At 37.3% G+C, this 27,468-nt stretch overlaps 5 protein-coding genes across 9 annotated transcripts; 4 read left to right on the top strand and 1 right to left on the bottom strand.

The window, feature by feature from the left end:
* The first annotated feature begins 1,284 nt into the window (after nt 1-1,284).
* LOC104820632 (nicotianamine synthase 3-like) lies at nt 1,285-2,632 on the top strand. Its single transcript, XM_010551159.1, has one exon. The coding sequence runs from the start codon at nt 1,364-1,366 to the stop codon at nt 2,360-2,362; it is 999 nt and encodes a 332-aa protein (XP_010549461.1). The 5' UTR covers nt 1,285-1,363; the 3' UTR covers nt 2,363-2,632.
* Nucleotides 2,566-4,856, bottom strand: LOC104820638. 4 transcript variants are annotated; one of them, XM_010551196.2, is made up of 5 exons: nt 4,766-4,856; nt 3,379-3,917; nt 3,206-3,234; nt 3,090-3,111; nt 2,566-2,977 (listed from the first exon to the last, which is right to left on the bottom strand). In XM_010551196.2, exons 2-5 carry the CDS (start codon nt 3,472-3,474, stop codon nt 2,582-2,584), a joined length of 543 nt encoding a protein of 180 aa, XP_010549498.1. In that variant the 5' UTR covers nt 3,475-3,917; nt 4,766-4,856; the 3' UTR covers nt 2,566-2,581. The 4 variants fall into 4 exon arrangements, with proteins under 4 accessions (XP_010549498.1, XP_010549482.1, XP_010549507.1 ...); XM_010551180.2 differs by having other exon boundaries at nt 3,379-3,731; nt 3,826-4,853; XM_010551205.2 differs by having other exon boundaries at nt 4,254-4,853.
* A 577-nt stretch (nt 4,857-5,433) lies between these two features.
* LOC104820626 (proteasome subunit beta type-4-like) lies at nt 5,434-7,945 on the top strand. The gene is made up of 7 exons (XM_010551144.1): nt 5,434-5,571; nt 5,675-5,739; nt 5,839-5,915; nt 6,735-6,864; nt 6,956-7,115; nt 7,199-7,384; nt 7,584-7,945. Exons 1-7 carry the CDS (start codon nt 5,566-5,568, stop codon nt 7,695-7,697), a joined length of 738 nt encoding a protein of 245 aa, XP_010549446.1. The 5' UTR covers nt 5,434-5,565; the 3' UTR covers nt 7,698-7,945.
* Nucleotides 7,946-8,738: 793 nt separating this feature from the next.
* Nucleotides 8,739-12,535, top strand: LOC104820603. 2 transcript variants are annotated; one of them, XM_010551122.1, is made up of 9 exons: nt 8,739-8,804; nt 9,173-9,318; nt 9,711-10,016; nt 10,343-10,895; nt 11,011-11,111; nt 11,219-11,308; nt 11,808-11,935; nt 12,026-12,147; nt 12,444-12,535. In XM_010551122.1, exons 2-8 carry the CDS (start codon nt 9,178-9,180, stop codon nt 12,144-12,146), a joined length of 1,440 nt encoding a protein of 479 aa, XP_010549424.1. In that variant the 5' UTR covers nt 8,739-8,804; nt 9,173-9,177; the 3' UTR covers nt 12,147; nt 12,444-12,535. The 2 variants fall into 2 exon arrangements, with proteins under 2 accessions (XP_010549424.1, XP_010549416.1); XM_010551114.1 differs by lacking the exon at nt 12,444-12,535 and having other exon boundaries at nt 12,026-12,362.
* Nucleotides 12,536-12,604: 69 nt separating this feature from the next.
* Nucleotides 12,605-25,676, top strand: LOC104820617 (NHL repeat-containing protein 2). The gene is made up of 28 exons (XM_010551134.1): nt 12,605-12,995; nt 13,833-13,933; nt 14,524-14,580; nt 14,663-14,757; nt 15,176-15,275; nt 15,669-15,727; nt 16,860-16,984; nt 17,255-17,312; nt 17,618-17,705; nt 17,785-17,863; nt 18,496-18,556; nt 19,119-19,194; nt 19,354-19,464; nt 19,575-19,670; nt 20,010-20,132; nt 20,597-20,794; nt 21,360-21,464; nt 21,598-21,662; nt 22,109-22,202; nt 22,746-22,903; nt 23,027-23,076; nt 23,150-23,271; nt 23,680-23,787; nt 23,977-24,069; nt 24,175-24,211; nt 24,301-24,548; nt 24,800-24,949; nt 25,216-25,676. Exons 1-28 carry the CDS (start codon nt 12,623-12,625, stop codon nt 25,396-25,398), a joined length of 3,213 nt encoding a protein of 1,070 aa, XP_010549436.1. The 5' UTR covers nt 12,605-12,622; the 3' UTR covers nt 25,399-25,676.
* The last annotated feature ends 1,792 nt before the right edge of the window (nt 25,677-27,468 follow it).

Genomic DNA, 27,468 nt, shown 5'->3' with positions numbered 1-27,468 from the left:
ATAACATACATAAATACATATATATACATGTATGCATATAGTCGGGTGAGTTGCCCTACGGCAGTAAACCATCACATATAGTATGTCATTGTTTATACGAATGTTATTTTCTAAATCAATATTCAAATTTAAATTCTAAAAAAGGTTTGCTCTCCTCCTTACCGGTTACCCACTTAATCTTGAGTGTGATAATTTTTTTAATCGATGCCTCTTCTTTTTTTTTTTTTTTTTTTTTTTTTTTTGCTTATGGTGAATATTGTTACCTCTTCTAGTTATACCTTTTGTCGGTTTTTGTTTTCCATTGTCAAATTTCCATATATATAGTATAGAGAGAGATTGCTCGTTTCGCAGAAGTTCATGTCCATCAATATGTACATGCATGCGTGTGTGTATACAAAATCTATATGTATCATTATATATATGTGTGTGTGCGTGTATGTATTGATGGGTTAAATGTTGTAGGGCTTACTTGCTCATGCTCTCTGAATTTTGAAACATTAGGAAAAGAGTCGGAACAAAGTTAGAACAAATGCTCTATTAATATATATATATATATATTATATGCAGATAGTTACGTCACGTTTTTTTTAATCTCTATAATGAAAGTGTTTTCTCTGGATACAAATTCTCGTGGACCACGGAATATTGGACTGTTTTCATGTTAGTACAAACGATTTTATTTTAAGAAGTACAAAGAGAAGTTAGGATATCAAGGAATCAAAATTTCGTTTCACTTCGGACTACACGATTTTATTTCGATTACCAAGCTCAATATATATATATATATATATATATATATATATATATGCTCACTATTGTATATATATATATATATATATATATATATATATATATATATAACTATAAATTTAAATATGAAATTCGTTGGGACGATGTGGGCCTCGTCAATGCTCATATAAGCATGGATGTTTTCGTTCTTATTTTTACTTTGTTTTTTTATTGTTTTATAACTGATTTATTTCGTATTTTTGTTACGTACTATTTAATAAAATGATCGATGATAATAATAATAATAATAGAGAAATATGTGTAGAATCTTTAAAATTTTCATTATTCAACGACAAAATAGTGTAATATCTATAGGTAATAAACACATATTATTTTATTTTATTAATATAAATATCTCAAATATTAATATAAATCAAATCTAATAGTTTTCCACAATATTCTTTACATCTATAAATATTACAAAAATTTTAAAAATATTTTTTCACCAATGATGTGGACCCCATCAACGCCCATAAATAACGACACGACCAAAGAGAAAGAGTTCAAACCCATAAACCAGAAATCTTCTGAGATCTCTCTCTTTCAAACACCAAAATAACCAGAGAGTGTCGACATGGGTTGCCAAGATGATCACTTGGTGACCAAAATCTGCAATCTCTACGACCAAATCTCGAAGCTCGATAGCCTAAAACCCTCAGAAAATGTCGACACCTTGTTCAAAGAGCTCGTCTCCACATGCATACCCCCAAACCCTAACATCGACGTCACCAAGATGTGTGACAAAGTCCAAGAAATCAGATCAAATCTCATAAAGATCTGTGGCGAAGCCGAAGGGTATTTAGAAAACCACTTCTGTTCCATCTTGACCTCTTTTGACGACAACCCACTTCACCATTTGGATGTTTTCCCTTATTACACAAACTATCTGAAACTCAGCAAGCTCGAGTTCGATCTCCTGACACAACATTCCGACTGTTCTGCTCCAAAGACTGTGGCTTTCGTTGGTTCCGGCCCACTTCCCCTCACTTCCATTGTTTTGGCCAAGTTTCATCTCAAAGACACGGTCTTTCACAACTTTGATGTTGACCCTTGTGCGAATTCTCTCGCCTCCCGTCTGGTCTCGTCAGATCCCGACCTCTCTCAGCGCATGTTCTTCCACACGACAGACGTCATGGATGTTACAGAGAGCTTGAAGGACTTCGATGTCGTGTTCTTGGCTGCTTTAGTTGGGATGGATAAGTCGGAGAAGGTGAAAGTGATCGAGCATTTGCAGAAACACATGGCTCCTGGAGCTGTGCTCATGTTGAGGAGTGCCCATGGAGCTCGGGCGTTTCTGTATCCAATCGTCGAGCCCTGTGATCTGAAAGGCTTCGAGGTTTTGTCGATTTATCATCCGACAGATGAAGTCATTAACTCGGTTGTCATCTCCAGGAAACTCGGCGCTGATGTTTCAGGGAATGATACTAACAACAATGGCGATGTTCATCAGATCGAACCAGCTGGTCTCTCGTGCGTGCTCATGCCCTGCAACTGTTCCAAGATCCACGCATTTATGAACAAGAAGAAGAACATGATCGAGGAGTTCAGCCCCATCGAAGAACAGTTCTCTTAGAAAAAATAGGGTTTCTCCCTGGTTGATTTTAGGCGTATATATGCATGTACGTACTATAAATGTACGTATGTGTTGTATACACGCCTGTCTAACCCCCCATCTTTGTTTTCTGAGTTTCTCTTGCTCAGACTTGTGTTTTCTCCCTGTTGTGTTTTTGCTCCAGTTTTTCTTACAGTTATGGCAGTTTCATGATCTGTGGGTTCTCTGGTCTATGTTTGGTCAATACTCCACATTTTGAAGTAAAAAGTCATCAACTTTGCGATTTTTCAATCTTTCTCTTTGGAAGTGCCGTGTGTTGTTTTTCTCTATGTAATCGAAAAACCCAGAAATCGATTTCTCCGGTTTTGTGAGGATCTTCAGACAACTGTTGGACTGAAAATTCGAAACAGGCAAAGCACAGTTCAACATTTCAGCCTTCAGCCAAAACCCAGTTGGTTTTGATGGGGTCATATGTTCTGTTTTCATTTTCTTCTTCTTCTTCTCTATCTCTCTCTTGATCTGACATGAACAGGACCAGTCTTTTGTTCGATTCTGATATCTGTCCTCATTTGCTTTTGATCCTCCTCTTATGTCCAATCGATTTTGTTTGTGGTTCTTCTCAAGGTAGAGAATCATCTACATGACAAAAAAGGTTAAAATTATGACCCATGTATCATTGATTGAGATGGAAATAGATACGATCTAATTGCAGAAGCAACAGCACAGGAGTTAAAATCTTACTACATACACCCGCAGAAGAAAGCTTCCAACTTTCAGAACACATGTGCGTGTACATGTACATCAACAACTCAGTCTCAGCGGCTAAAAACTTTATCAAGAATGGCACAAGAATATAACAATTACTTCATATGGGATCTTGTTAGTCCAGTTTCCTGTTAAACCAAAAAAAAGGAGGAAAATACTCTGGTGTGATGTTTTCGGTCTATTAGAAAACATATGAACAAAAACCAGAGCAAACTGGCGTCTATTCAGCCTTTAAAGCCGTTTATGGAACATGGATCTAACTAAGGAAGCACCTTTGATGGATGTGACTTGTGGTTTTCTGAGTGGATATCAGTGATATGCAAAACATGGGTTTTGATCAAGCAAGTTTCATACAAAGAAAAGAGCATTGAGTCGATTTCACACCATGTGCAGATTTAAGATCGTTTATGCGACGTGAAATTCGATAAAGGAAGGATCTTTAACGAATTAGAGGTGCCGTTTTTATCGGTTGAGACGAGACACACACGAGAAGCAAGTTGAATCTTGAGACCTTTGTTAGTCTCTCCAAGTATTTCACAGCCGAAATCCGAAGCTTCTCTGCATCGGACGAAGAATCCAATCCAATGAGGAAAGTCGAGATTCATCCATCTGTTTTTGGTGGAACCTGAATAAAACAACTACTCATTTGATTAGGCAGATACAAAGCGTACGCATTGTTCAATACATCCGAACGTGGCTTTTCTAGAGAAAAGCCAGACCCCATCAATGGCTTCTTTAAGTTTGTTGAGTTCTTTTTCTTGAGGTTGCTCGGTGTGAATATTCTTCCAAGTCTTCCTCAGCCTCCTGGTATCTAACAGAAAGAAAAGTAAACAGAATTCACAAGAAAGATATAGATTATTGGATTTGGTCTTTATAAAGAACCAGTGAAGCTTCATTCAGGGACGAACAAAATGGCCAGACAAAGGACTCGCCTTTCTGATTTTTAGGATAGGCCATTGCCCGATTCAAAGTATAAGCAACAGCTGTTGGTGATAAAGCAATAATGCTCTGAGAGTAACAATCAATATCTTACTTGAACTTCTTCTGCTTGAAGTATCCATCCCATAACCGACCAGTAACAAAATAACATCACAGATATTTAGGTATATCTATCTGAGTAACAGACAAGAACTGAAAGCCGTAGTACCTGAACCACTTGATTTGAACTTTTCATTTGTCTCAGGAGGAGATGATATAACATCATAAAGATACAAAAACCAGAAATCGAACACAAACAGAGATCCAAGTACTAGCAGTTTGTTGTTTGAATTTCTTGTCTTTTGTCCTTCATTTGGAAGTTCCTAGTCCTGCAACTCATTCAAAAATCCCTCGAAATCCTGGAAAGATCTAAACCCCAGGTTGAAAAACCCGATCATTCGTTCAACGTCGGGTGGCGATAATCAAACAAATAGCAAAATATGCTAAAAAGAACCGATGCATACTATAGTTCTTTGAACTAAACGACATGAAACGCAGATACCCAGATGAGAAAACCACGAAAAGTCGCGATTTTTATCCTCAAAACATGATGAAGGCATGAAAATCTCGCAAGGGAGGAATTGAAATCATTTGAAGGAGCTTTTCCTCTGCAGTTTTGCCAGTATCCAAACAGACAATAAAACTGTAAAAACCAAAAGGAAAATGAAAAAAATTAACTACCAGTGCTTGATCGCGTCCGTCCTTTGCTCGGCATCGTTTCGAAATTTCCAGGCGAGTCAGCGACGCGATTCTAAAAAGGGGGTTTTTTTACTCAAATGGCACATGGCTCAGCTATTTTAGTTTATACCACCGAAAAACTTAACACATTAATTTTTTTTTAAAAGACGAAATTACTCTTAATGAATATACGATATTTATCCGTTCGAAAACAATTTTATTATTACGAATTCGTAATTAATTCTAAAAAAGGTGGCAAAAAAATTACAATTAATCCTAAAAAAATGGCAAAAAAATTATCTGTCTTATTTTAATTGTATATCAGTTATATGTTAGTCGTAAAAAGATCGTAAAAAATAAAAAAAAAAATATTTCGAACTTTTTCAACCGAAAAGTGGATTAAAATTGAAAAAAAAATTTTTGTTTTTTTGGGTCGGTGGTGTACACTAAAATAGCTGCGGCCGTAAAAAACCCATTTTAAAGAAGGGGAAGGGGGAGGGGGGAGTAATGAAAAAAACACAGAAAAAAAATTGTTGTTATTTGAACGTCATAATGTAAGGCTAAGCACCGCCACCATGTAGGGCTTGGGCTAATGATATTTGGTTTGGATCGGGTTGCCCGGTAAACGGACCCGACCCGACTCAATTTTGTGTCTTGAGCAAAGGGAAAACGCAGAAGCTTCTTAGTGTAAGAGACGAACAACAAAAACATCAGATCGCGAAAAAAGCTTTTCTTGGTTTCTTCCAGTTCCAATCTCTCTCTCTCTCTCTGTCTCACCACAGCAGATCATTTCCGTCGACACGATGACTGTAAGTCGAATCAACCAACAAATTTCCAGTATTTTCTTTGTTGATTTTTCTGGGTTCTGATTTTTTTTTTTACCTTCATTTCTGCAAACTTGCCTGTGGGAAGTTCACGATTCCGACGCAAAATGGGAATGCCGCAGCAAACCCTGATGCTGATACGCAAAGAACCCTGTAAATTCTCTGTCTCTCTTGTCCTAAGTAGAGTTCTCGATTCTGCGGAATCAGGGGCTTGGTTTGATTTTTAGGGTTTATGTTGAATACTTTCGTCAGGTACCCATATGTTACTGGGACCTCAGTGATCGCCATCAAGTACAAAGATGGGATTTTGATGGCTGCTGATATGGGAGGTATGATCCCGTCTTAGTTTCAGCACTCTGTGATGTTATGGGTTACTGGCGCTTGTAATTACTGGCTTATTTGCTTAAGCAATCCAAATTTCAAAGTTAGGGTTTCTTTGCACTTATCCTTGTAATGCCATGGCGTCCGCCATAAAATCATTGCCTATATTTTGCTTGACGCCATGGACCGCCATACGCTATTGATAACACTGGCTTTCAGTATATATTTCTGCATAGGAACTGAAGAACTGCTGATGGGAGGATTAGGATTTTCTGTGAAATGAATTTGATTGCAGTATTAGTTGTTCGATGCTCACTATTGTTTGCTTCCTTTTTAGTTTTTGTTCAATGCGAATGTGTTTCTAAGTATATTATATTATCTTTTATTGAAATTCTTGGCTGTGTGAAAAACTAAAATGAGGTTTTTCGGTCAACATGGTAATTTTAAGTTAAGTTAGGTTTCTTTTCTTGAAATGCTGAGAAATTTGTATTTCTGGCCTTATATCTGAATGTTTGAGATTTTGTGGCTGTACGAGCTTGATTTCTTTTGGTCACTGGAAATATAAATTACAAACAGTTCTTTAGTTTGATACAGATTTGATCACAATCTTACGGGTAGTCTTTTCCCAGTAAATTACAATCATAAAAAGTTGCTTCCTACCGATAGTTTGATTCAGATTTGATCACGATCTTACCAGTTGTTTTTCCCAGTGAATTACAATCAGAAAAGTTGGTTCCTTTACCGATAGTTTGATACAGATCACGTTCTTACCAATAGTTTTTCCCCAGTTCTTTAGTTGCTTATTCAAACTTTTCCTGTAACTACAGGTTCCTATGGCTCCACGTTACGTTACAAGAGCATCGAGCGTATGAAACCCATCGGGAAGCACTCTCTTCTCGGCGCCAGTGGGGAAATCAGTGACTTTCAGGAGATCCTACGTTACCTCGATGAACTCATGTAACAATCTATCAAAGTACATTTTTTTTTCCTTTTGAACTCTTCTCATGCTCGTCTTGCTCATAATTTTCACCGGTGGTGTTGTTTTCAGCTTGTATGATAACATGTGGGATGACGGTAACTCACTGGGGCCAAAGGAGGTTCACAACTATCTGACCCGAGTCATGTATAACCGGCGAAACAAGTTCAACCCTTTGTGGAACACACTTGTTCTTGGAGGAGTAAAAAATGGGGAGAAGTATTTGGGGATGGTAAACCCTATTATTATTTTCTCTTCGAATTTGATCTTCATTTATGGCAAGGATTGGTTTCCATTCCACAATTCCTCTTTTAGGTATCGATGATTGGTGTTAGTTTTGAGGACAATCATGTTGCCACTGGGTTCGGGAATCATCTTGCGAGGCCTATTCTTCGCGATGAATGGCACGAGGACCTCAGCTTTGAAGACGGTGTCAAGCTGCTCGAAAAGTGTATGAGGGTGCTTCTGTACCGTGACAGATCAGCTGTCAACAAGCTTCAGGTTTGTTTTCACCGGTTTCTCGGATATTTATGCTTACCCTCCATAGCTATTAACATACATTTTCATTTGGAACTTAACTATGTAAGCTATCTTGTCAACATCGTAGTTGATTTCCACCTGCATTTTAGTTAGAGTTGGTCCTTTTCGTCCTGTTTGAAGCTTCATACATTGATCTGATTAAATGGATAAATCTCTTCAGATAGCGAAGATCACAGAGGAAGGAGTGACGATCTCACAGCCATACTCTTTGAAGACGTTCTGGGAATTCAAGTCGTTCCACAATCCGACCGTCGGTGCTGAAGGCTCATGGTAAGGCCGAGAGAAGAACCACCAAACCAACCAACGCAGACATTGTTGTCTGGGAATTCTCATGAAAACTCAGAAAAAGTTTCTTCCTTTATGATTATATGTGGAAACTGCAAATGATCTTGTAGTGGATGATAATGGCGGATACTGCTGAAACTTTCTTTTTCCTTTTCTTTTTCAATGACTCGAATCTGATTCTGGATTTTATTTTGGATTATGCATCTTCAGATTCAATGCATTGATTATTTGAAAAAAGGATTATGTTTCAAGCTATTTTTTTGGCTGATCTGTTTTATGTTTGATGTGTATTCAACTATGCATTGTCGTGTTTTAAAACACAGAAAGGACAGGTAACAGACCTTTGGTCTGGCGGTAAACGGGTCAGTTTAACACTAACGTAAACGGTAAACCAAAGGTGCGTAGATTATTAACCTGCGCCTACTTTCGCTTAAGTTCTGAGGAACAGAGACAAGTGCAGAGAAATAGGCGGTGACCCAAGGAGAAAAGCATCGAGCTTTTCGGGGGTTCTTCTCCAAGTTTTCCAAAACCTAAACCCTAATTCTCAAAGGGTTCATCATCTCGCTCGATTTGGCGGAAACTTACTGGTAAATCGTTTCGAACTCCGGATTCCTTCGGTTAAAGGGGTAGAAGGTTTTGATCCCGAGACAGCCAAAAAGAGATTCTTTGAAATATATCTCGATAAGGTAAGCTCTCCTATTATTGTGTATTTGCAAATAGCATAGGCAAGTGTTCTTGGTAATTGATTAGAAAACATAATGATTGATGTGAAATAAATTTTGGTATTGATGGGCTGCCATTCTTTCACAGTTGTCAGAGATGTGCAAACAACGAATCTCACACATATCCAAGTAATTACCGGCAGGAGTATAGTTAGGATAATAAATGTGTCGTGCATTATCTACTATCTGATAGACTCGAGTACAAAGTTCTTGATGTTGTTATGAAGAGAACGTGACCAAGACCCGGACCTAATAGTGCTTGAATGGTCTTGGTTACTTCTGTGGTGCCTCATGCCTGACATAGTCCTGTCCATGTTCCTGCTGGAATTCACATTCGAAACTCAGATCCTTGGAACGGCTTACGTATCAGCAAGGTTAGTTCTTTCCTGATTTGTTTTTCCCTCCGGGTAAAAAGGGTACGAGAATTCTTTTTTCTTGTTGGAAAATCATTTTCTGTGATTGACGCGATCAAACTCGAAACCATTGAATAGAACCCACGTCTTGGTTTGTTTCTGCTATGTTGAATTTGAGTGGCTGAAATTCAAACTTCAAGACCTTGAACCCTAATTCTGCTTTAGAACAGCTGACTTTGATTTGGTTATTAGAAACCAGCTTTCTTCTTCTTTCTCTCTCTTTTTGTATATTCGTTGCTTTAATTTTTGTTGCGTGTTTGTTGTTAATGTTGGTTTAAGACTGAATTGTTCGGTTAAGCCCTTCTAATCTCTGGTTTGGTCTGCAATAGTCACCATGGAAGGTCTGGGAGGTCTAGGGTTTAGCAGCATGAGCAGTGGAGCGAGGAAGAAGAGAAGTAACACTCTGCGTCGGCCTTGGAGTGAGCCACAGTTACATGACGGTTCATCCTTGTCATCCACACCAACCTCTGATAATGTAAGATAAGGACGGAACTCTGCGTCAGTCTTCGTAATAAGATAACAATAATCCTGAAACTGTTGAAAGCTTTGGTTCGGTGGTGGATTGCCCGAGTGTATAGTTTTGTAAAGCGTTGGCTTGATGTTGTGTATGAAATACCTGAATTTTGAAACACCAAGGAAAACACATCAATTAACCAAATATTGCCAATTTCCTACATACAGACGTTAATCCAGTAAGGATTTCCGTCATCTGGACGAAGACGTGGCTTGTCTGTTGATAGCAAATCGACAGAATTTGACTAATTGATGTGTTTCTGTTTAGAGTTTCAAAATTCATGTATTTTTTTTATGACATTTTAACTCATTGGTGTGGTTATATGGCATTTTTCCTCGTTTTTATCTGTGCAGAATGTGAATAAGATCGAAGAGAGGGAAAATGTGGAATCAGATGAAGGTTCAACGAATGGTTCTTTCCGAGGAAGTAACCAAGATGGACCGGGTGGAGGGTTTAATGTCCCGACGGGTAATCACAAAGCCTCTAGTAACGGTTCAGAGCAGCAAGCTGGCAGTTGGGCGGAGAATACGGTCAAGAAGGTTAAGCTCAAAGTTGGCGGTTTAACCAAAACTTTAGACGCTAATTCTGCATCAGGTGTTGTTTCAACGGAATCTTCTCGTGTATCTTCTGATGCCTCGCAGCTACGGCAGATGGGTCAGGTTATATCGAATTTCTTTCCGAAAGTTTAAAGTTTCAAATTTCACAATTTCTCGTATAATTTTCTTTTATCGAAGTTTTTTTCCTAGTTCATACTATTGGTATCTTACAAGTTCAGATTCTATTTAGGATTTTTCGTTCTCTTCCTGGAAACTTCTTCATTGAGCAAATGGTAATAATTTCGAGTTTATTTCTTGAATCTCGTCCAGACCTTGTGTTTGAATCTATGAGTTCGGGTTCTGACTTTGATACTTCTAGTTTTTTTGGTTGAACTTCAAATCACATTAGATGTGATTGGATATTATCTCATCGAAGTATTTACTTACAGGACACATTTGAAGATCGATCCACTAAGTTTAGAGGAATTTCATGGAACAGTGTAAGGAAAACGGATTCATCCAATGTTAGAGCATCCAGTGGTGGTAATGAAATCAACGTGTATCAGCCAATCCGTAAAAGCAATCGGATTTCTAAACGACGTGTTCTTGGTGAGGAGGAACTTGATGGAACTGAGGACTACGACGATGAAGAAATTCGGTTCCTCAGAAGGGTGAAAATGGCAAAGGTTCTTTCTTTGGATGACGATGATGATAATGACGATGATGAAGAAGGAAGAAGCAAGAAACATAAGAAGCTTTCTAATGTGATGAAACGAGATGCCGAAGGTTTACCGGGCAAGCCAGGTAAGAGGAATAAGACGGGAAGATTATCCGATGATATTGATTATGTTGAGGACAAGGAAGAGGGAGACGAGGAATTAGAAGCGGTTTCGGATGTTGGACCGGGGAATAAGAAGACGACTGTGACTACCCGACAACGTTCTGGATTTAGCAGAAATCTGATCGAGTTTCCCGATGGGCTGCCTCCTGCTCCGCCTAGAAGTGAGTTTTATGCAAACCCGACATTTTTTTCCTTCTTAAATGGAATTCAAGTGTGAGAAACAAGAAAAAATGCAATTGTTGGCTTGAATTTGCCGTGTTTTGTCGGGTTTTCCAGGGCGAAAAGAGACACCACTGGAAGTTGAACAGCAACTGAAGAAAGCAGAGGCTGCTCAGAGACGGAAACTGCAAGTGGAAAAGGCGGCTAGAGAATCCGAGGTTTATCGTCGCCGTTTTTGTTTTTGTTTTCGGTTTCGGTTCTGAAAATTATGTGAAGATCATATCAAACTTGCATTCAATTCTTGATGTATATCTATCAACAACAGGCTGAGGCAATCAGGAAGATATTGGGGCAAGACTCTAGCAGAAAGAAGAGGGAAGACAAGATCAAGAAACGCCAAGAAGAGAAGGCTAAGGTGAAAAACAAACCCGAATTCATGTATTTTATCTCGAGCTAGTTTTATCAAAGATACTACATCATATTAGGGGTGGACTCAGGTCGGTTACCCGAGTTTGTGGGGTATCCGACCTCGGTCTTGCCCCATGGGTTGTATGACGGATCGGTCTCGGCTTCGGCCGACGGTCGGTACCGAATTCGTGAACATCTGCAAATTTCTGTTGATCTGAGTTGGCCTATCAGGGATATAATGATATTTTACATGAAAAATAGACCTAGATTTCACACCTTGGTGGATATCCGTGGGTAACCGTCACTCAACAGTGAAACTGGACCCGCAGTCTGGGTTCCCCATCTCATCCGAATCCGTGCTCGGCCTCATTTGTCGCCGAGCTCCCGCATGCCGGGTACCCGTGACCGTGAGACGGGTACCAGCGAACTCGCAGATATGGGGTGTTGAGGCTCGCCCCTACATCATATAAGCGGAAACTGCAATATCTGACGCGATTTTGGTGCAGGAGAAGGCTGCAAATGCGATAGCCCGACAGTCGGAAACCGTGAAATGGGTGATGGGTCCTTCGGGAACCGTCATAACTTTCCCGGACGAAGTGGGATTGCCTTCTATATTCGATTCCCGGCCTCACAGGTATGATACCCGATTCACATTTGAAAAAAAAAAACAATTAGAGTCGGGTTTTGACGGTGTGTTTTTCTTTTCCGGGGCGTGATGAAACAGCTATCCTCCGCCGAGGGAGAAGTGTGTTGGTCCAAGTTGTAAGAATCCGTACAAATACAGAGACTCGAAGTCGAATCTCCCACTCTGCAGTCTGCAATGCTACAAGTCTATTAAAGGATAAGGTCGGACACTCTCACTGCCTCTTTGAAGCTCTGAGGCATTTGCTCTCTTGTGTTTGTGTATATACGAAGTGTTGAATCCCATATGCGTAAGTAAAATGCTTCTGCTTACAGAAAAATTTGTGATTGGTAAAGAGGTTAGAAGAACATGACTGGAAGTCTGTATGTAATGGAAATGGCTACAGTGCGAATAAATGGAAATCATATGAATTATTTCTTGCGGAGGAAGCAACCGATCAGGTGAATGCCCATTGATGGTTATGTGATTGTGATCAGTCTCTCTCTGTTTTGTCTCGCAGAATGCAAATGTAGGTTCTGTTCTTGAGGATATGTTTCTCAGAATTGTTCTTAGCCACAAAAGTCACTCAAGTGTCAAATGACCAAAACGCCCTCGACGGATGAATAAACACCCGCCACTTGTAAACAAAAACAAACAGTCGAATCGATTAGAAGAGAAAAAAAAAAGGAAGGAAATTCGATGGCGCTGAGACTCTGGTGCCTCTCTTCTACTCCTTCAATTTTCCCGCAATCGACTAGAGTTTCTTACATTATCAGCTCTTCAACCAGACCAAGCGGGTCGCATCCCATTTCGAGAGCATCCTCTTTGGTGAAATTGGGCCCTAGAGGTGGAGTTCTTTTGGGTAGAACGGAGTTTATGGTGAGCGTAGCGGAGAAGAGTGCTCCGGTGACGCTTGCGGCGGAGGATGCGGGGAAGGTTTCGGCGGTGCTCTTTGACATGGACGGTGTGCTTTGCAACAGCGAGGAGCTCTCCAGACGAGCCGCCGTGGATGTTTTCACCGAGATGGGAGTTGAAGTCACAGTCGAGGATTTTGTGCCTTTCATGGGAACAGGTAAACTTACGAGGGGACGAAACGGGAAAGGTTTTGGCTAGCCCCTTTCTTCTTATAGTATTAGTCAGATTGGTACCCTAATTTTTAATCGATTTTTTTGTTTGATGGTGTTAACGATTTAGTTCGAGTTTCTAGGTTTCAAAATCCATGCTTTTATCGATTGGGATATGGGCTTGGCGTTTGAATCAGTAAAGAAGATTGCTTCCGATTAGATTCATGGAGACTGGGTTTAGGATTTTGATTCAGAGTATAAAAGTAAAATTGTGGAAATTTTAGTAATCCAGAACTGAAATGAAGTAGATGAATCTGGTTTGAGTGATTTAATTGGCACTTTGCTGCTGATCTGTTGTCCTTTTCTAACAAATTTCGTCATTTAGACTGTCGCAATACTGTTTCTTCTTTCCATTTTTGGTGTGCATTTTCGGATGAATACATATTTTTATTCGACATTGTCCAAATTGGTCCTTAAAATTGCAGTTTTTTTTCTTTAACCATGTCAATGTTTTGATAATCTCTTTCTTTTGGTGGAAAAATCGCCGTTTTTTCCTTTTCATTGTGACTCTTGTTTAGATTGCAATGTAGTAGCATTTAAGCAGCAGTAGCAATTTTCTGAGAGACTATATGAGATTTCTTTATAAGATTCTGAATTTATTCGAGTTTGAACAGATTGACTAGTTTAAGTACTTTTGTGCTATTCTCATCATCTCCCATAAGCTTCCAAGACATCACCAGTCGGCGTCAAAGCTGAATTCTTTTAGGATGGTTAAGTGGTTGGAGATGTAAACTGACTATGTCAAGTAATAATTTTTAACCTTATATCGGTTTGGTTATTTGCAGGTGAAGCCAAATTCCTAGGAGGTGTTGCTTCGGTTAAAGGGGTAGAAGGTTTTGATCCCGAGACAGCCAAAAAGAGATTCTTTGAAATATATCTCGATAAGGTAAGCTCTCCTATTATTGTGTATTTGCAAATAGCATAGGCAAGTGTTCTTGGTAATTGATTAGAAAACATAATGATTGATGTGAAATAAATTTTGGTATTGATGGGCTGCCATTCTTTCACAGTTGTCAGAGATGTGCAAACAACGAATCTCACACATATCCAAGTAATTACCGGCAGGAGTATAGTTAGGATAATAAATGTGTCGTGCATTATCTACTATCTGATAGACTCGAGTACAAAGTTCTTGATGTTGTTATGAAGAGAACGTGACCAAGACCCGGACCTAATAGTGCTTGAATGGTCTTGGTTACTTCTGTGGTGCCTCATGCCTGACATAGTCCTGTCCATGGTCCCTTCAAGCTGTTATAGTTTCTTAGCATTTGAGGCATGATGGTCTTGTCTGAGATCATGTCATGCTCTGTCACATTTGTTTTATAACCGAGCCTGTTAGGTCAGCCATCAAGTGGGACACCACTTTGAAAAGCTATGCACCCTTTTCCATGTATTCCACTGATCAGAGTCTGTGATTTCTTTGTTCAAGTTCTTGGACCAGGTAATCACTTAATCATGTTCTTTTATCCATTTTAGTACGCAAAGCCAGAATCGGGAATTGGATTTCCAGGAGCTCTTGAGCTTGTTACTCAGGTGAGAAGTACCCAAATCGAGTTTTGGAATTTTGTGGTTTCATTTCTTGTGAGAACTTGATGTTATGGAATTGTTGAAACAGTGTAAGAACAAAGGTCTAAAAGTCGCTGTTGCCTCGAGTGCTGACCGTATCAAAGTCGACACAAACCTCACTGCCGCTGGTTTGCCATTGTCCATGTAAGCCTGAAGTCTCGTTCTGTTGAGTATGCTTCAAATATCTTTTGTTCTTTGGTTGTCTTTAGACACGTTTTGTCTGTATTTGGGACCATTCTCAATTATGTTTGGAACCTGTCTCCTAATTGCGTCTTGCTCTTGGTTACATTTCTTTATTAGATCCAGTTTCTATACTTATTACACCTTTTTGTGCTCAATTATCAGCTTGGGAATTTTTTTTTGAAGAGTTGGTTTTTGAGTTTTGAAAGATGTTTCACTTTAATCCAGTGTCATTTTAATTATCTTTGTCTATTTTCTTGTCTCTTATTTTAAATACCTTTTTAGGGATTTTTCTTCATTAATGTATTTTACAAACAGAAGAATTATCTTTTCTACACTATGGAATTTCTTATCACTATATGCCTATGGTGCTCATAATCAGGTTTGATGCCATTGTTTCCGCTGATGCCTTTGAGAATCTGAAACCTGCTCCTGATATTTTCTTGGCTGCTGCAAAGATCTTGGATGTTCCACCAAGTGAGGTAAATCATAGGAACTTTACGAATACCACATAGAATCACATACACAGAACTTAGCACACAAGATCTTTCATATCAAATCATTGAGAAAGTAAACACAAGCTCGACCCATGATTCTTGAATGATTCAGACAAGTTTTTCAATTCAATGTGTATTCACTAATTTTGTTTCTTATGGTTGGATCTCATAGGGAAAAAAAGAACATAAAGTGCCTTAGAGCTTAAAAACTCTTCCATATACATGAATTACAGTTTATAACCACAATGTATAATTGCCTAAATCTTATCATATACTTTTTTACTTGCTTAATCTTTAAAATAGCTTATATCTCCATTTTGTTAGTATAATCATTGTGATAACTGCTTCAAAGTTAACTTCTTTGGTATCGTTTTATAGTGTATTGTTATTGAAGATGCGCTTGCTGGAGTTCAGGCTGCCAAAGCTGCAAAAATGAGGTACTTGTTGATACATTACAAAATCTACTAAAAGTTATATGTTTTGAAATGTCAAATCTTTGCATTGTCTCAATGATTTTGAGTAAAAGATTTGTGCAACACACCTGTGAAAGTGTTCTTCTGACCTGGGATGAACTTTTAGGCAAATTTCACAGTTGTAGCTCCAAACTACCCTTTTCCGTAGATCATTTCAACTTAGAATTCTTTGTCCTCATAGATCCTTCATGTTTTTTCTTCTTAATCGTGACTATTGGTATTTCTTAAATTCTGTTTTGGGAGAAAACATTAGGGTTTTTTCTTTTACAATATCTATATAGATGTCGGACTCGTTCATTAAATAGTATTAGTAGTTATGCTTTTTGATATTTTGTTACCTTTAATATGATAGGATATAGATAGAATATATGTATAAAATACCAATTGTATTCCTCAAAACAGAGAATTACAATTGTTTACCAAGAGGCACACCCTCTCACCCTCACACAAGAGACTCAAGTTCTTCGATACCCATTGTAGAAGAAGACGCTAACTATATATATAACCAACCCACTAACACACCATTGAGTTGGATTAAACAACCTATACAAGCAGCTAATATGTATGTATATGTGATAACCACCCTAAGGAATCTCACCCTCACAGCACACATGATCCTCCCTTTAATTCTGCTTCTCTCTTTTTGATCGTCTCTCTCCTCGTCAGCTTATTCCATTTCTGCCCTTCTTCTCCTTGGCCTGTCACACACCAGGAAAAGCTTATCATAATATTCATGCTTAACTAAGTAAAGTTTGAGTACTTGTGAGAGCTTTCAGTCTATGACAGTTCAAATTTGGATGCCTTTACAAAGTGTTTAGATTGTTGTATTATGATCACTTGAATCTTCCTTCGTGTGGTGGTTTATGGTTATCAGAGTATTATAAATGTTTGAATTCTGGTGCATCTAGAAAAATATCATCTGTAGGTTTGAAAGTGCAAGGGACATAGTGGTAAACAATGTAGAGTTAGTTTGCTCTTGGCTTCTCCGACATTTGTGAACTTGAGACTCTCTTTTTGGGTTTTATTCTTCCCAGTTTTGGGTTCGGATTGTTTGTCTATTTCAAAATTGATCAGCATTCTGTCTCTTTCCTTGCAGATGTATAGCCGTAAAAACTACTTTGTCAGAAGAAACTCTTAAGGATGCTGGTCCATCAATTATCCGAGACAATATTGGAAATATTTCTCTTGATGACATTCTCACTGGTGGCTCAGATTCTATGAGTATGTAGTCTGAAGAAATTCGCTGCAAAACATTGTCCATTTCTAATGTACTTATCTCAGGTTTAACCCTTCCGGAAGCTTTGAAACAAGAGTGCATTCTTTGTAATGACAATACACTGAATGTTCATATCTGAATCTGCTAAGTGTTCTTGATCAAGTTCAGAGTAGATTCCACGTTTCAGCATTTTCTCTTTCATTGCTTGAGCACTTATGAAGATCAGAATTGCAATGAGATGTTACATGGAACTGAATGCTTTAGTACTGATGCAGAAAATTCCACGAAAATGCTTGAAGGAAAAACCAGTGGTGACAGAACCAAAGGTAACGGGTAAGGCAGGTTCCTTAAAGCATAAAACTTAAAGAGTCATTTGGCTTTCAAGCTTATGGTTTTCCTCGTGCAAGAGGTTTAGGGATGTCCTGAAGCAATTGATATAGGATTCAAATTTTTTTGAGAACTGAAGCTCTGGTACTTACATCATTCATATGAAAGAGATATTTTGTGTGCGTGGATGCGTCTTTGCAAAGCTTTGGATGTCACAATAATGAAGAATATAGAAATTTAGAAACAATGATTGAGGGTGAGTATATGGAAAGTTTCATGTGCTTGAGACTGCAGATGTGACTTATGGACAGGTTTCAGGGTTCTCGGAGAGATATAGTGAGATATGGGAGCCTTGGCATTGCTCTTTCTTGTCTTTACTTTACCGTCACAAACTGGAAGGTAAAAAGTGAAAAGATTCTCTCGAGAAAATTAATATTCTCGGAGCTTTTAATTGTGGTGATTTGCTGTTTTAGCGTAGGCAATGCAATATGCTTCTCCAAAAGCTGTATGGAATGCAATTTTTGGTGCAAAAAGTCCATCTTTTGCACAGAACCAAGGTTTGCATTGTGCCCAAACTTTTGTCTCAATTTTTTACCATAGCTTTGTATAAGTTTTCCGTAGTGGTTATCTTAGATTATAACCAATGTAAAACATCTTGTGTCAGTAGGCGACCGATAGAACAGGAACTGTGAAAAATAAATTTGCATTAGTTCCTTAACCGATATAAATACTGCATAGCATGCTTTATACTGGGGATTTTATGTAACATCATTGTTTATGAACACATGATTATGATTCTCTGTTCATACCTACACGAAACTGTTCTGTAGTTGTTTTAACTAATAGTCGAGTTTAGATTGATGAAAGGATTCTTGTGTAGTTCCAAACTAATGCGATTTTTCATATAGCTAACCTTGCTCTTTGGTATCTACTGATCAACTAAGCCTTTCAAATACGATCTGTATAATTAATACATAACTTGCACATCAAAATCTAAATGGTCCAAAATATGTATTGCCTTTGTTCTAAACTCAAAGTAACAATGTCTTGCATTAACAAGTTTAACAACAACAGGAAAGATTAAAGGGATTTTCATATAGTAGAAGTTATCTAAAGAACATTCTTTAATTGCTTTCATCGATGTTGGATCTGTATTGAACGGAAGCCACCGGGTTTTCTCAACTTCTAGGTGAGACAAGATACAACAGGGTCCAACAATTTGTGGATTACATTGCTGATCTTGAGAGCAGGTGAGAAATTGAGTACTAGATCGTTAATGTATGGATAATTATGTAATATGGACTGACGTATAAGGTTACCTCCATTATCAATTGTGAAACAGTTTTGTGTTATCTCAAACATAATGTTTCTATAGGTTGAGGAGATAATCTAAAAGGTAATTTCATGGTTTAATAGGCGGGCTTAACCGGACATTCCAAAGAAGCTAACAGAAGAGTTGTCTATATAGATAGATATAGGTTAGGTCTTAAGATCTGTGTGGGAACAAACTTCTCCTTGATATCCTTTCAGTTAAAAAGAGATAATGAGTAAACTAAATTATTTGGTGAATGTGTGAATCTTGAAAGCCAAACAACATAATTCTGAAGGATGCTTTATGACTTCAGATTTAGGTACACTTTTGCATATTGTACTCTACAGAGAAATTCTGTGGTTATACAGTGCTTTTAGGGAATGGATTGTTTTCCAACAGTGTGAATAATTATCTCGAACAATTTGCTTCCAATCTGTTCATGACTTTGGATAATCTTCTCTGATAACTGTGTTGTGCGATGCTATTTAATGTATTACTAGGGGAACAGCTACAACTGTGCCAGAATTTCCATCTAAACTTGACTGGCTGAACAGTGCTCCTCTCCAATTGCGTCGGGTAAATTCTCACAAGTTTTGCACAGAGCAATTGTCTATTTCAATCCTTAAACATACTATTTATGGAAAATCCTTGCTTTCTGATTCTGCTTGGCCTTGTGTTACTTCTTTAACAAACTAGACATCGGTTTCTTAACACCTCCTGTCTTCTGATGAGCAGGATTTGAAAGGAAAAGTGGTTCTGCTTGATTTTTGGACTTACTGCTGCATAAACTGCATGCATGTATTACCCGATTTGGAGTTTCTTGAGAAAAAGTACAAGGACATGCCGGTCAGTGCCTTCTTAGTGCTACTGTCTTATGTTCTTGTGGATCTCTGAGATATTCGAATTTTACAAGGATGATCAAAGGGTTTTCTTTTGAATTAATATGCTATGTACAGTTGACTGTTGTGGGTGTACATTCGGCTAAGTTTGATAACGAGAAGGATCTAGAAGCCATACGGAATGCAGTTCTACGCTATGAGATCAGCCACCCGGTAATTTCCCTGTTCAAAAGTTGGAACATCCTTAAATTCATCTCAACTAGCCGCGGAACTGGTTGCTTGGCAATTACTTAGTTTTTTTCTCGCTGAACTAAAAGATCAGAGAAAAATAAATAAATGGAGCAATACTTTTCTTTCCTAGAAACTGCATAACTCAAGCAACTCAGTTTAGTCCTTTTGATATTCAGTTTTTTTTGTGTAGAAGTGCATGGTTTAGCCTTCGAATTAGCCTTTTTTCTACTTTTGGTTATTCTGTCTTTTCAATTAGTCTTAGAGCTTATTCAATGATGGTAATCAGGGCTAATCTCATACTACTTCTGTTACACTTTTAAGGTTGTTAATGATGGAGAAATGAACTTATGGCGAGAGCTCGGTATTAACTCATGGCCAACGTTGGCCGTCGTTTCTCCAAATGGCAAACTTATTGCACAAATTTCTGGCGAAGGTCACCGCAAGGTAAAGTATTTTCTCCTCGCAAAATATGTAACTCGAGACGATTTATATAGAAAGAAACTTACAGAAACATTCTGAAAAGGAAAAAAGGGACAAGGAATGGAGATATCATCAAAGTAGCGAAACAGTATGCTCAATTAAAGATTTAAATCTCAAAGGCCCAAACATGCAAAACATAAATGGAATCTGAACTGACTGGAGGAATCGATTCAGACACAAAATTTGCGGGAAAAAAAAAAGGAACAAGAATTTAATTTAGTGGACTTTGTCCGAAAACCGTCTTTGATTTAGCAGCAAATTTCTGAATTGTGTAGTTTTGCTATTTCTTTCCAAAAATCCAATGACGACACCAAAAAACTGGATACTTCATAATTTCTTCCCAGAAAAGAATACTCTAATCGATATGTTTCACATTAAAAAAAACACGCATTATGAATTTATGATTCATTGGTGTGTTCTTTGTGAAGGATCTCGACAACTTGGTGGCAGCGGCTCTTACGTATTATGGTGGCAAGAAGATGTTAGACAACACTCCACTGCCTATACGTTTGGAGAAAGATAACGATCCTCGCTTGGTCGCTTCTCCATTGAAATTTCCCGGGAAGTTGGCGATCGACACCCTTAATAACCGGCTATTCATCTCAGACAGTAACCATAACCGTATCGTATGTCATCACGTCTTTATCTCTTTCTGTCCATTTTGATGTAGAACCTACTGGCTAAAAGGTTTCCATTTTCTTGGAGAATCTTGGAATGATGTTTCTTTTTTGTCTTTTTCGGGATTTCTAAATGGATTTTAAGTGCAAACAATCTATTTGCAAGCCTTAGCAATTTTGCGGCCGAACTCTGTTCTTCCAAGCAAAATCCAGGGTTCCCATCTAGAGTTAGCAATTTTCCTGGATATGTTGTTCTTGGTATTTTTACTTAAGTTTGCATATATGTTCAGTTTTTATGTGGAATGATTCTTGAGATTTAGGCTTTTCAGAAATCTCAATTTAAATTTTTTTTCCATTTTAGAAACTTAATCTGGTTCTTCTTGTCTTCGCTGTATTCAGTTTTTATAGGTGTATAAATCATTTTTAAACAATGATAACAATGTTCTAAGAGTGGTTTTGGGGATTCATATTTGAAGCAACAGATTTGATCACATAGGTGATCATTTTAGTCTTTCCTATAACTTCCCTATCACAATCTGGATTTTACCTAATATCAATCTTCTGTCCTTTTCAGGTTGTAACCGATCTACAGGGAAATTTTATTGTCCAAATTGGAAGCACGGGAGAAGAAGGCCTGCGAGATGGTTCCTTTGAAGATGCCACATTCAACCGTCCTCAGGTTCTATGATCTCACTTTGTATAAGTCCTCATTAGGCGCTAACTGAAGCTATATTGTTAACACTTGTATGAAGTCATTAGGCGCTAACTGAAGCTATATTGTTAACGCGGCGTAATATTGTATTTGTGTTCAGGGACTTGCTTATAATGCAAAGAAGAATCTCCTCTATGTTGCAGACACTGAGAATCATGCTTTGAGGTATGTATATGCATCAGATCTTCTTTGTTTTTCCCGGCCTTTTAACTTTGAGTGATCTCATTTTTTTTCTTTTATTTCTGTGGAAAAAACATCAGATTGTTTTTGTTTAACTAATTGCTTGGTTGAGTGCAAGTTTGTTTCTTTAAAAAGCAATACTAACTTCTCAGGCTTTCTTTTGGATTTTGACTCTTCTTGTGTGTGTGTGCGGTGCGCACCCGTGCTCGCACTCATCAGTACAAATATTTGATAGTTTTAGACAAAATTTGTAATTTTCAGGCGGAACATTTTCCAAATGAATCTTAAGCTGATTTGATTCTTGCCTGTGTGTTTCTGTATGTGTGAACTCAGTGCAAATAATTGATGTCCGGAACGTTTTTTGGGTATTTCGTTTTAGCAAAACATTTTGCAAATGAATCTTAAAACTTAGGCTATTTGTCCTTTCTTAGGGAGATTGATTTTGTCAATGAGACTGTGCGTACTCTAGCTGGAAATGGAACCAAAGGCTCAGACTACAAAGGTGGCGGAAAAGGAAACTCACAGGTAAGAAGCTTGAACTTGTAACTTCAGCTTCTTCATCCATTATTAGTTCAAGCTTTTTTTCATAGGACAGAGACATTAAGAAGGTAGAGTGTATCGGCTTGCCTGATGCGAAGCTTGTGTCAGTTCTGGTTCTGTTCCACATAGTTGTAAGAGTCTAGAACTTAGAACATGCAGTATACTCTCACAGAATACACCTTTATGTTTTTCTAATCCAATGCCTTTGTGGGGAATTCTCTTTACTTTTGCACGGTGGAATTCAGAATTCAAAAAAATTGTGTTCTTGCTTTCTGATCCATTCAGGTGGGAAACTTGAGTCTATCAACAAACAGATGCAATAGAAAACAAAAAATGTTAGGTTATTGATCTACGGTAGCCGGTAGTAGCTTCATCCAACCACAAAGAAGATTCTCGCATCTTTGACACTCTACCTTGCATTTTAGAACCATAAAGGCATGTGTTACATACAAAGATATACTTTTCTCTACGGGTTTAAGATGGTAGTTTCTTTAATGAGAGAATGATGCTTGTCTTAAAATTTTTCAGCTTCTGAATTCACCTTGGGACGTCTGTTTTGAGCCGTTTAATGAGAAGGTTTACATTGCAATGGCGGGTCAGCATCAGATTTGGGAATATAATGTGCTTGACGGCGTTGCTAGAGCTTTCAGTGGAGATGGATATGAACGAAACTTGAACGGGTCTAGGTACTTTATATATGTATATATATATATATATATATGTACATACATGAGAGCCTGAGTTTACATATTTCTGAAATTTTCACTCAATTCCATCTGCTTATCTTATGGTATATACCGCCAATGCAGCTCTCAAAACACATCATTCGCTCAGCCTTCAGGAATTTCGATAAGCCCTGGTAATGGCAAACTGAGATTTCTCATGTTTTGTTACAAGTTCTAAGGCTAAGCTCTTGTGTTCTGTGATTGTAGGTTTGAAGGAAGCATATATTGCTGATAGCGAAAGCAGTTCGATTCGGGCCATTGATCTTAAAACAGGAGGATCTAGATTGCTCGTCGGAGGTGACCCGTTTTTCGCTGATAATCTTTTCAAGGTAATTGATGTTAAACTGATCAAAGATCTATATATTGTTTTCAATAACTTTCTTTGATCTAGAAAACATTCAAAAGTGAGATTGTGCAATTTCTCAAAGGTTTTTAGATGGAATGCCTCTGCTAAATTTGTGTAAATAACTTAATAGAAAAACAAAAAAAGATACTAACAGCTGCAAAAGCAGAGTTTTTCGTTTCTTTTTCTTTCAAGAAATCCATATTTTCTGCTTCCAAACAAACGCTTATATTTTTATTTTCAATGATTTAAACTATATGGCTCTTCCATAGCTCATTTTATTCAAAATTCATCTCTGAGAAACATTAACAAAATTGAGACTTCTCATGAAAATCAATCGTTTTTCGAATCTTCCGTTGAGTCAAATATCTAACACAGAAGTGTCTTGGAACAGTTCGGAGATCATGACGGTGTGGGAACAGAAGTGCTCCTTCAACATCCATTAGGTGTTTTATGCACAAAGGACGGCCAAGTATATATAGCTGATAGCTATAACCACAAGGTAAATTATATCGTACGGCTAACATAGATCAGTCAATAATCTCACAGCCTTGGCTTCGTCTGGTCTCACATTAACTAAGTGTCTTAGGAAGAATTAGATTTAGGGTTTCGACTTTGATAGATTTGTAAATAATTGGAAACAACTGATCATGGAACTGTTTTTTATATTTGGTGTACACTTGATGTGTAGATCAAGAAGCTTGACCCCGTTAGTAAACGTGTCGTTACAGTAGCCGGAACAGGAAAAGCCGGTTTCAAGGATGGAAATGCCATTGTATCCCAGGTCGGGGCTCTATTGACTGAACTCTTTTACATAATAATGAACAATCCATAGAACTGAACATGTTTGATTCTGTAACAAAATACCTTTTTTTCCTGGCTGCTTCAGCTTTCAGAACCAGCAGGTCTTGTTCTAGCTGAAACCGGTAATTGCATTTGCCCATCTCTTATTCCAATTAACAACATAACACACAAAATAGATCTTCATGGTGGAAACTGTTTCTTATTATTTCAGGAAGGCTCTTCATAGCTGATACAAACAATAGTCTCATCAGATACATAGACATAAACAAGGAAGAACCAGAAGTTGTTACATTGGAGTTGAAGGACGTTCAACCGCCACTGCAAAAGCCAAAGTCTTTGAGACGTTTGAGGAAACGTGCTTCAGCTGATACAAAGATTGTAACTGTGAACGCAGTTACTTCCCGTGAAGGAGATTTGAATATCAAGATCTCATTACCCGATGGCTACCATTTCTCCAAGGTTGATTCATTCTTTTCTTTCCTTCAATTTCTACAAGTCTTCTTATGTATGATCAGAAAATGTTGACATGCATGCCCATCATAAACATCTAACGTCCTGTACTTTGAGATAATTTCAGAAAACCTGTTATCCAAAAGCTCTTTGGTTATTGTAATTTGAACTTAGAATCGATATATGGCCTCTGTTGCATGATAGTTATTTACAAACTTTGAAATGGATGGAAGATTAAGGCTCTGTTTGTTGTTATACAGGAAGCACGAAGCAAATTTGTGGTTGATGTGGAGCCTGAGAAGGCAGTCGAGATCGAACCCACAGATGGAAATTTCGGTCCTGAAGGCTCGGCTGTTCTTCATTTCAGACGATCTTCTGCTTCAGCTTCTCTCGGGAAAATCAATTGCAAGGTACGCTTAGTTTCCTTCAACACAACCAACCAAGGGGTCTGCAATTGATTCTGGTTTTGAGAATTGCATAAATAGGAGAAACTGAAAAAATGTTTTCAAAATCGTAATGTTCACTCTTGCTATGCATTTAACAAGTAGATCTCTTTGTGAGAAACACATCTAGACAAAATCTAGTTCACCGGTTCTGTCCGTAGAATCTATAATATCTGCCAGAATTCGCGTCAGAAAAAGGCCAATTGGGTGGTGGTGTTTTTTTTTTTGGGAAGGTATACTATTGCAAAGAAGACGAGGTTTGCTTGTACCAGTCCCTACAGTTCGAGGTACCATTCCAAGAGGATACTACGGCGGATTCATCTCCGCAGCCGCCGCCGGAGAACATAACGTTCGCCTACACCATCAAACCCCGAGCTTCCCCCTCCGTCGGTCTACAGCTTCCCGCCGCCCGCTGAACCATATGATCACGATGATGCAATCGTATCATCATATGATGGTTAGAGAGAACAATAGCCTTAAAAGACCGCATGTTTGTGATCCGTCATACTTTGGATCAATCGATGCTTAGTCTTCGGCCAAGTATTCGATCGTTGAAAATTTTCAATTTCTGTATCAAAAGCATTTGTTGAAATGTGTTTCTATGTGATAATGGTAAGTCCTCTTCCCTCCATTGTATTTTGGTTACTTGTAGTCGTTCCAATTTTATGGGACGTAATCGAAAAGCATCCACTCATATTCAACTTTTCGTCATTATGATCTTAATCATCGACTAATTAAACAGATTAATCCGTAATTAAAATAAGGAAGTGTTCAAATGTCTTTGGTTCAATGAACGAAACATCCTTTTTCTTTAATTCTTAATTCAACCCACCAAAAAAAAAAAACATTACTTATGCCCAACACAAGCATGCATGTATTATTAAATAATAATTTTTGCAGCTAAACATCATTATTAACACCTTTAAGCATGTTCTTGATGATGAGACTTAAGCCTTATCATGTGATTAGGAATTCTAATTGGCATTTTTTTAATTGCTAATTAATCTTAGGGTTCCACGTAACCCCGCCGTTTGAGGCGGTCCAATCACAGCTAAAAAAACGCGTTCTTATAATTTTAATACAAATTATTTTAAAAGTGAGCAATTGGTTTTACTTTATTTATCCAGATTTCAACATTTAAATAATGTTTCCTATGAAATGTTTCGAGTATAATTGGAAGATTTAATTCACATAGGATTATTTTAAAATTATTTATGTATTGGCAGGCTAAGTAGTCTATATACCCAATATTATACATGAAACAGTTTAGATTCTATAAAAAGAAAAAATATGAATCGAGCAAAAAAAAATTATAAATAATATATTTTGATTTATAAATGAATTAATTTTGCTAAAAATATATTTTTGTTGTTTTATAAATATTTTAAAAAACGAGGTTTCTAATGTTGATCCCTTTTAATGATATAGTTAAAACGATATTATTATATCTGACTTTTGCATTGGTACTAATTTATTGTTTTTTAGTGATATTTTTTGGGTTCTTAGAGTTGGATAAGATTAGAATTTAGATAACTTGCTTGTCAAGTTAGAGCTGTAATCCGATAAGGGATTCCAAAATCGTTAATTAATTAATTAGTTAATTTAATCTAATCGCCAGAAAATTTATTTATGTTTTAATTATTCGTGGGCCAGTTAGGATGAGACAAATCTCAAAAGTTCAAAAAACATTGTTTGTCACAATGCATTAATTTGGTCTCAAAGTTCTATTCAATGAAAACCCTAATAACTCGATTATTGAATTATACAGTAATTTCATTTTTGTTTTATATATGCCAAATAATTCTTGAAAATGTAGGTAAATATTGAATGATTGAATTCAATTATAGATTATATAATTGACGTGGATGATTTGGGTTTCTGTTTTTTTCATGTTCGGAATTTTTTTTTTCTTGAAAAAACTACATTCTTTCAGATTTTATACCAACACCGTTTAATTTTAGGAAAAGAAATATGTTTATAAAGAAAATTTAATTTTATCGGTAAATATAGTTTCCAAAATATATTTAGAGTTAGATTCGAATGATGTTATTCATTTCGTTTTAATTTGATTTCCCATATCCATTTCTATTCTAATATATAAATCAAACTGCAATCATAATATTACAAATTTCTCGTGAATATAACCTCTTTTAGAAGGCATTGGAAAACATATGTTCAAAAATATCATATCAGATATTTGAAAACATTTATGAATTGCGATATATATATATAAAATTTGAACGATATATGGTTCTATGCGTGAATATCAAATATTTTTATATTAAAATTGACATATTCACACGTTAATAGCATTTCCATGAAATAAAATAAATAAAAGTGGTCAAACATTACAGTGATTTGTACTTATCAACAATTGTAGGAATTAAAGATTGGTTGTCGGAAAAGGATAAGGTCAGCATTTGAACATCATTCGACCCATTAAAATGCGATGTTCAACAGATTAATTAAAGATTGGTTGGTTATTA

The sequence above is a fragment of the Tarenaya hassleriana genome, unplaced genomic scaffold (assembly GCF_000463585.1).
Source record: "Tarenaya hassleriana unplaced genomic scaffold, ASM46358v1 Cleome1, whole genome shotgun sequence".
Taxonomy (NCBI): Eukaryota; Viridiplantae; Streptophyta; class Magnoliopsida; order Brassicales; family Cleomaceae; genus Tarenaya; species Tarenaya hassleriana.
Note: the sequence above shows the minus strand (reverse complement) of the source record. Positions and strands in the feature narration are given on the sequence as shown.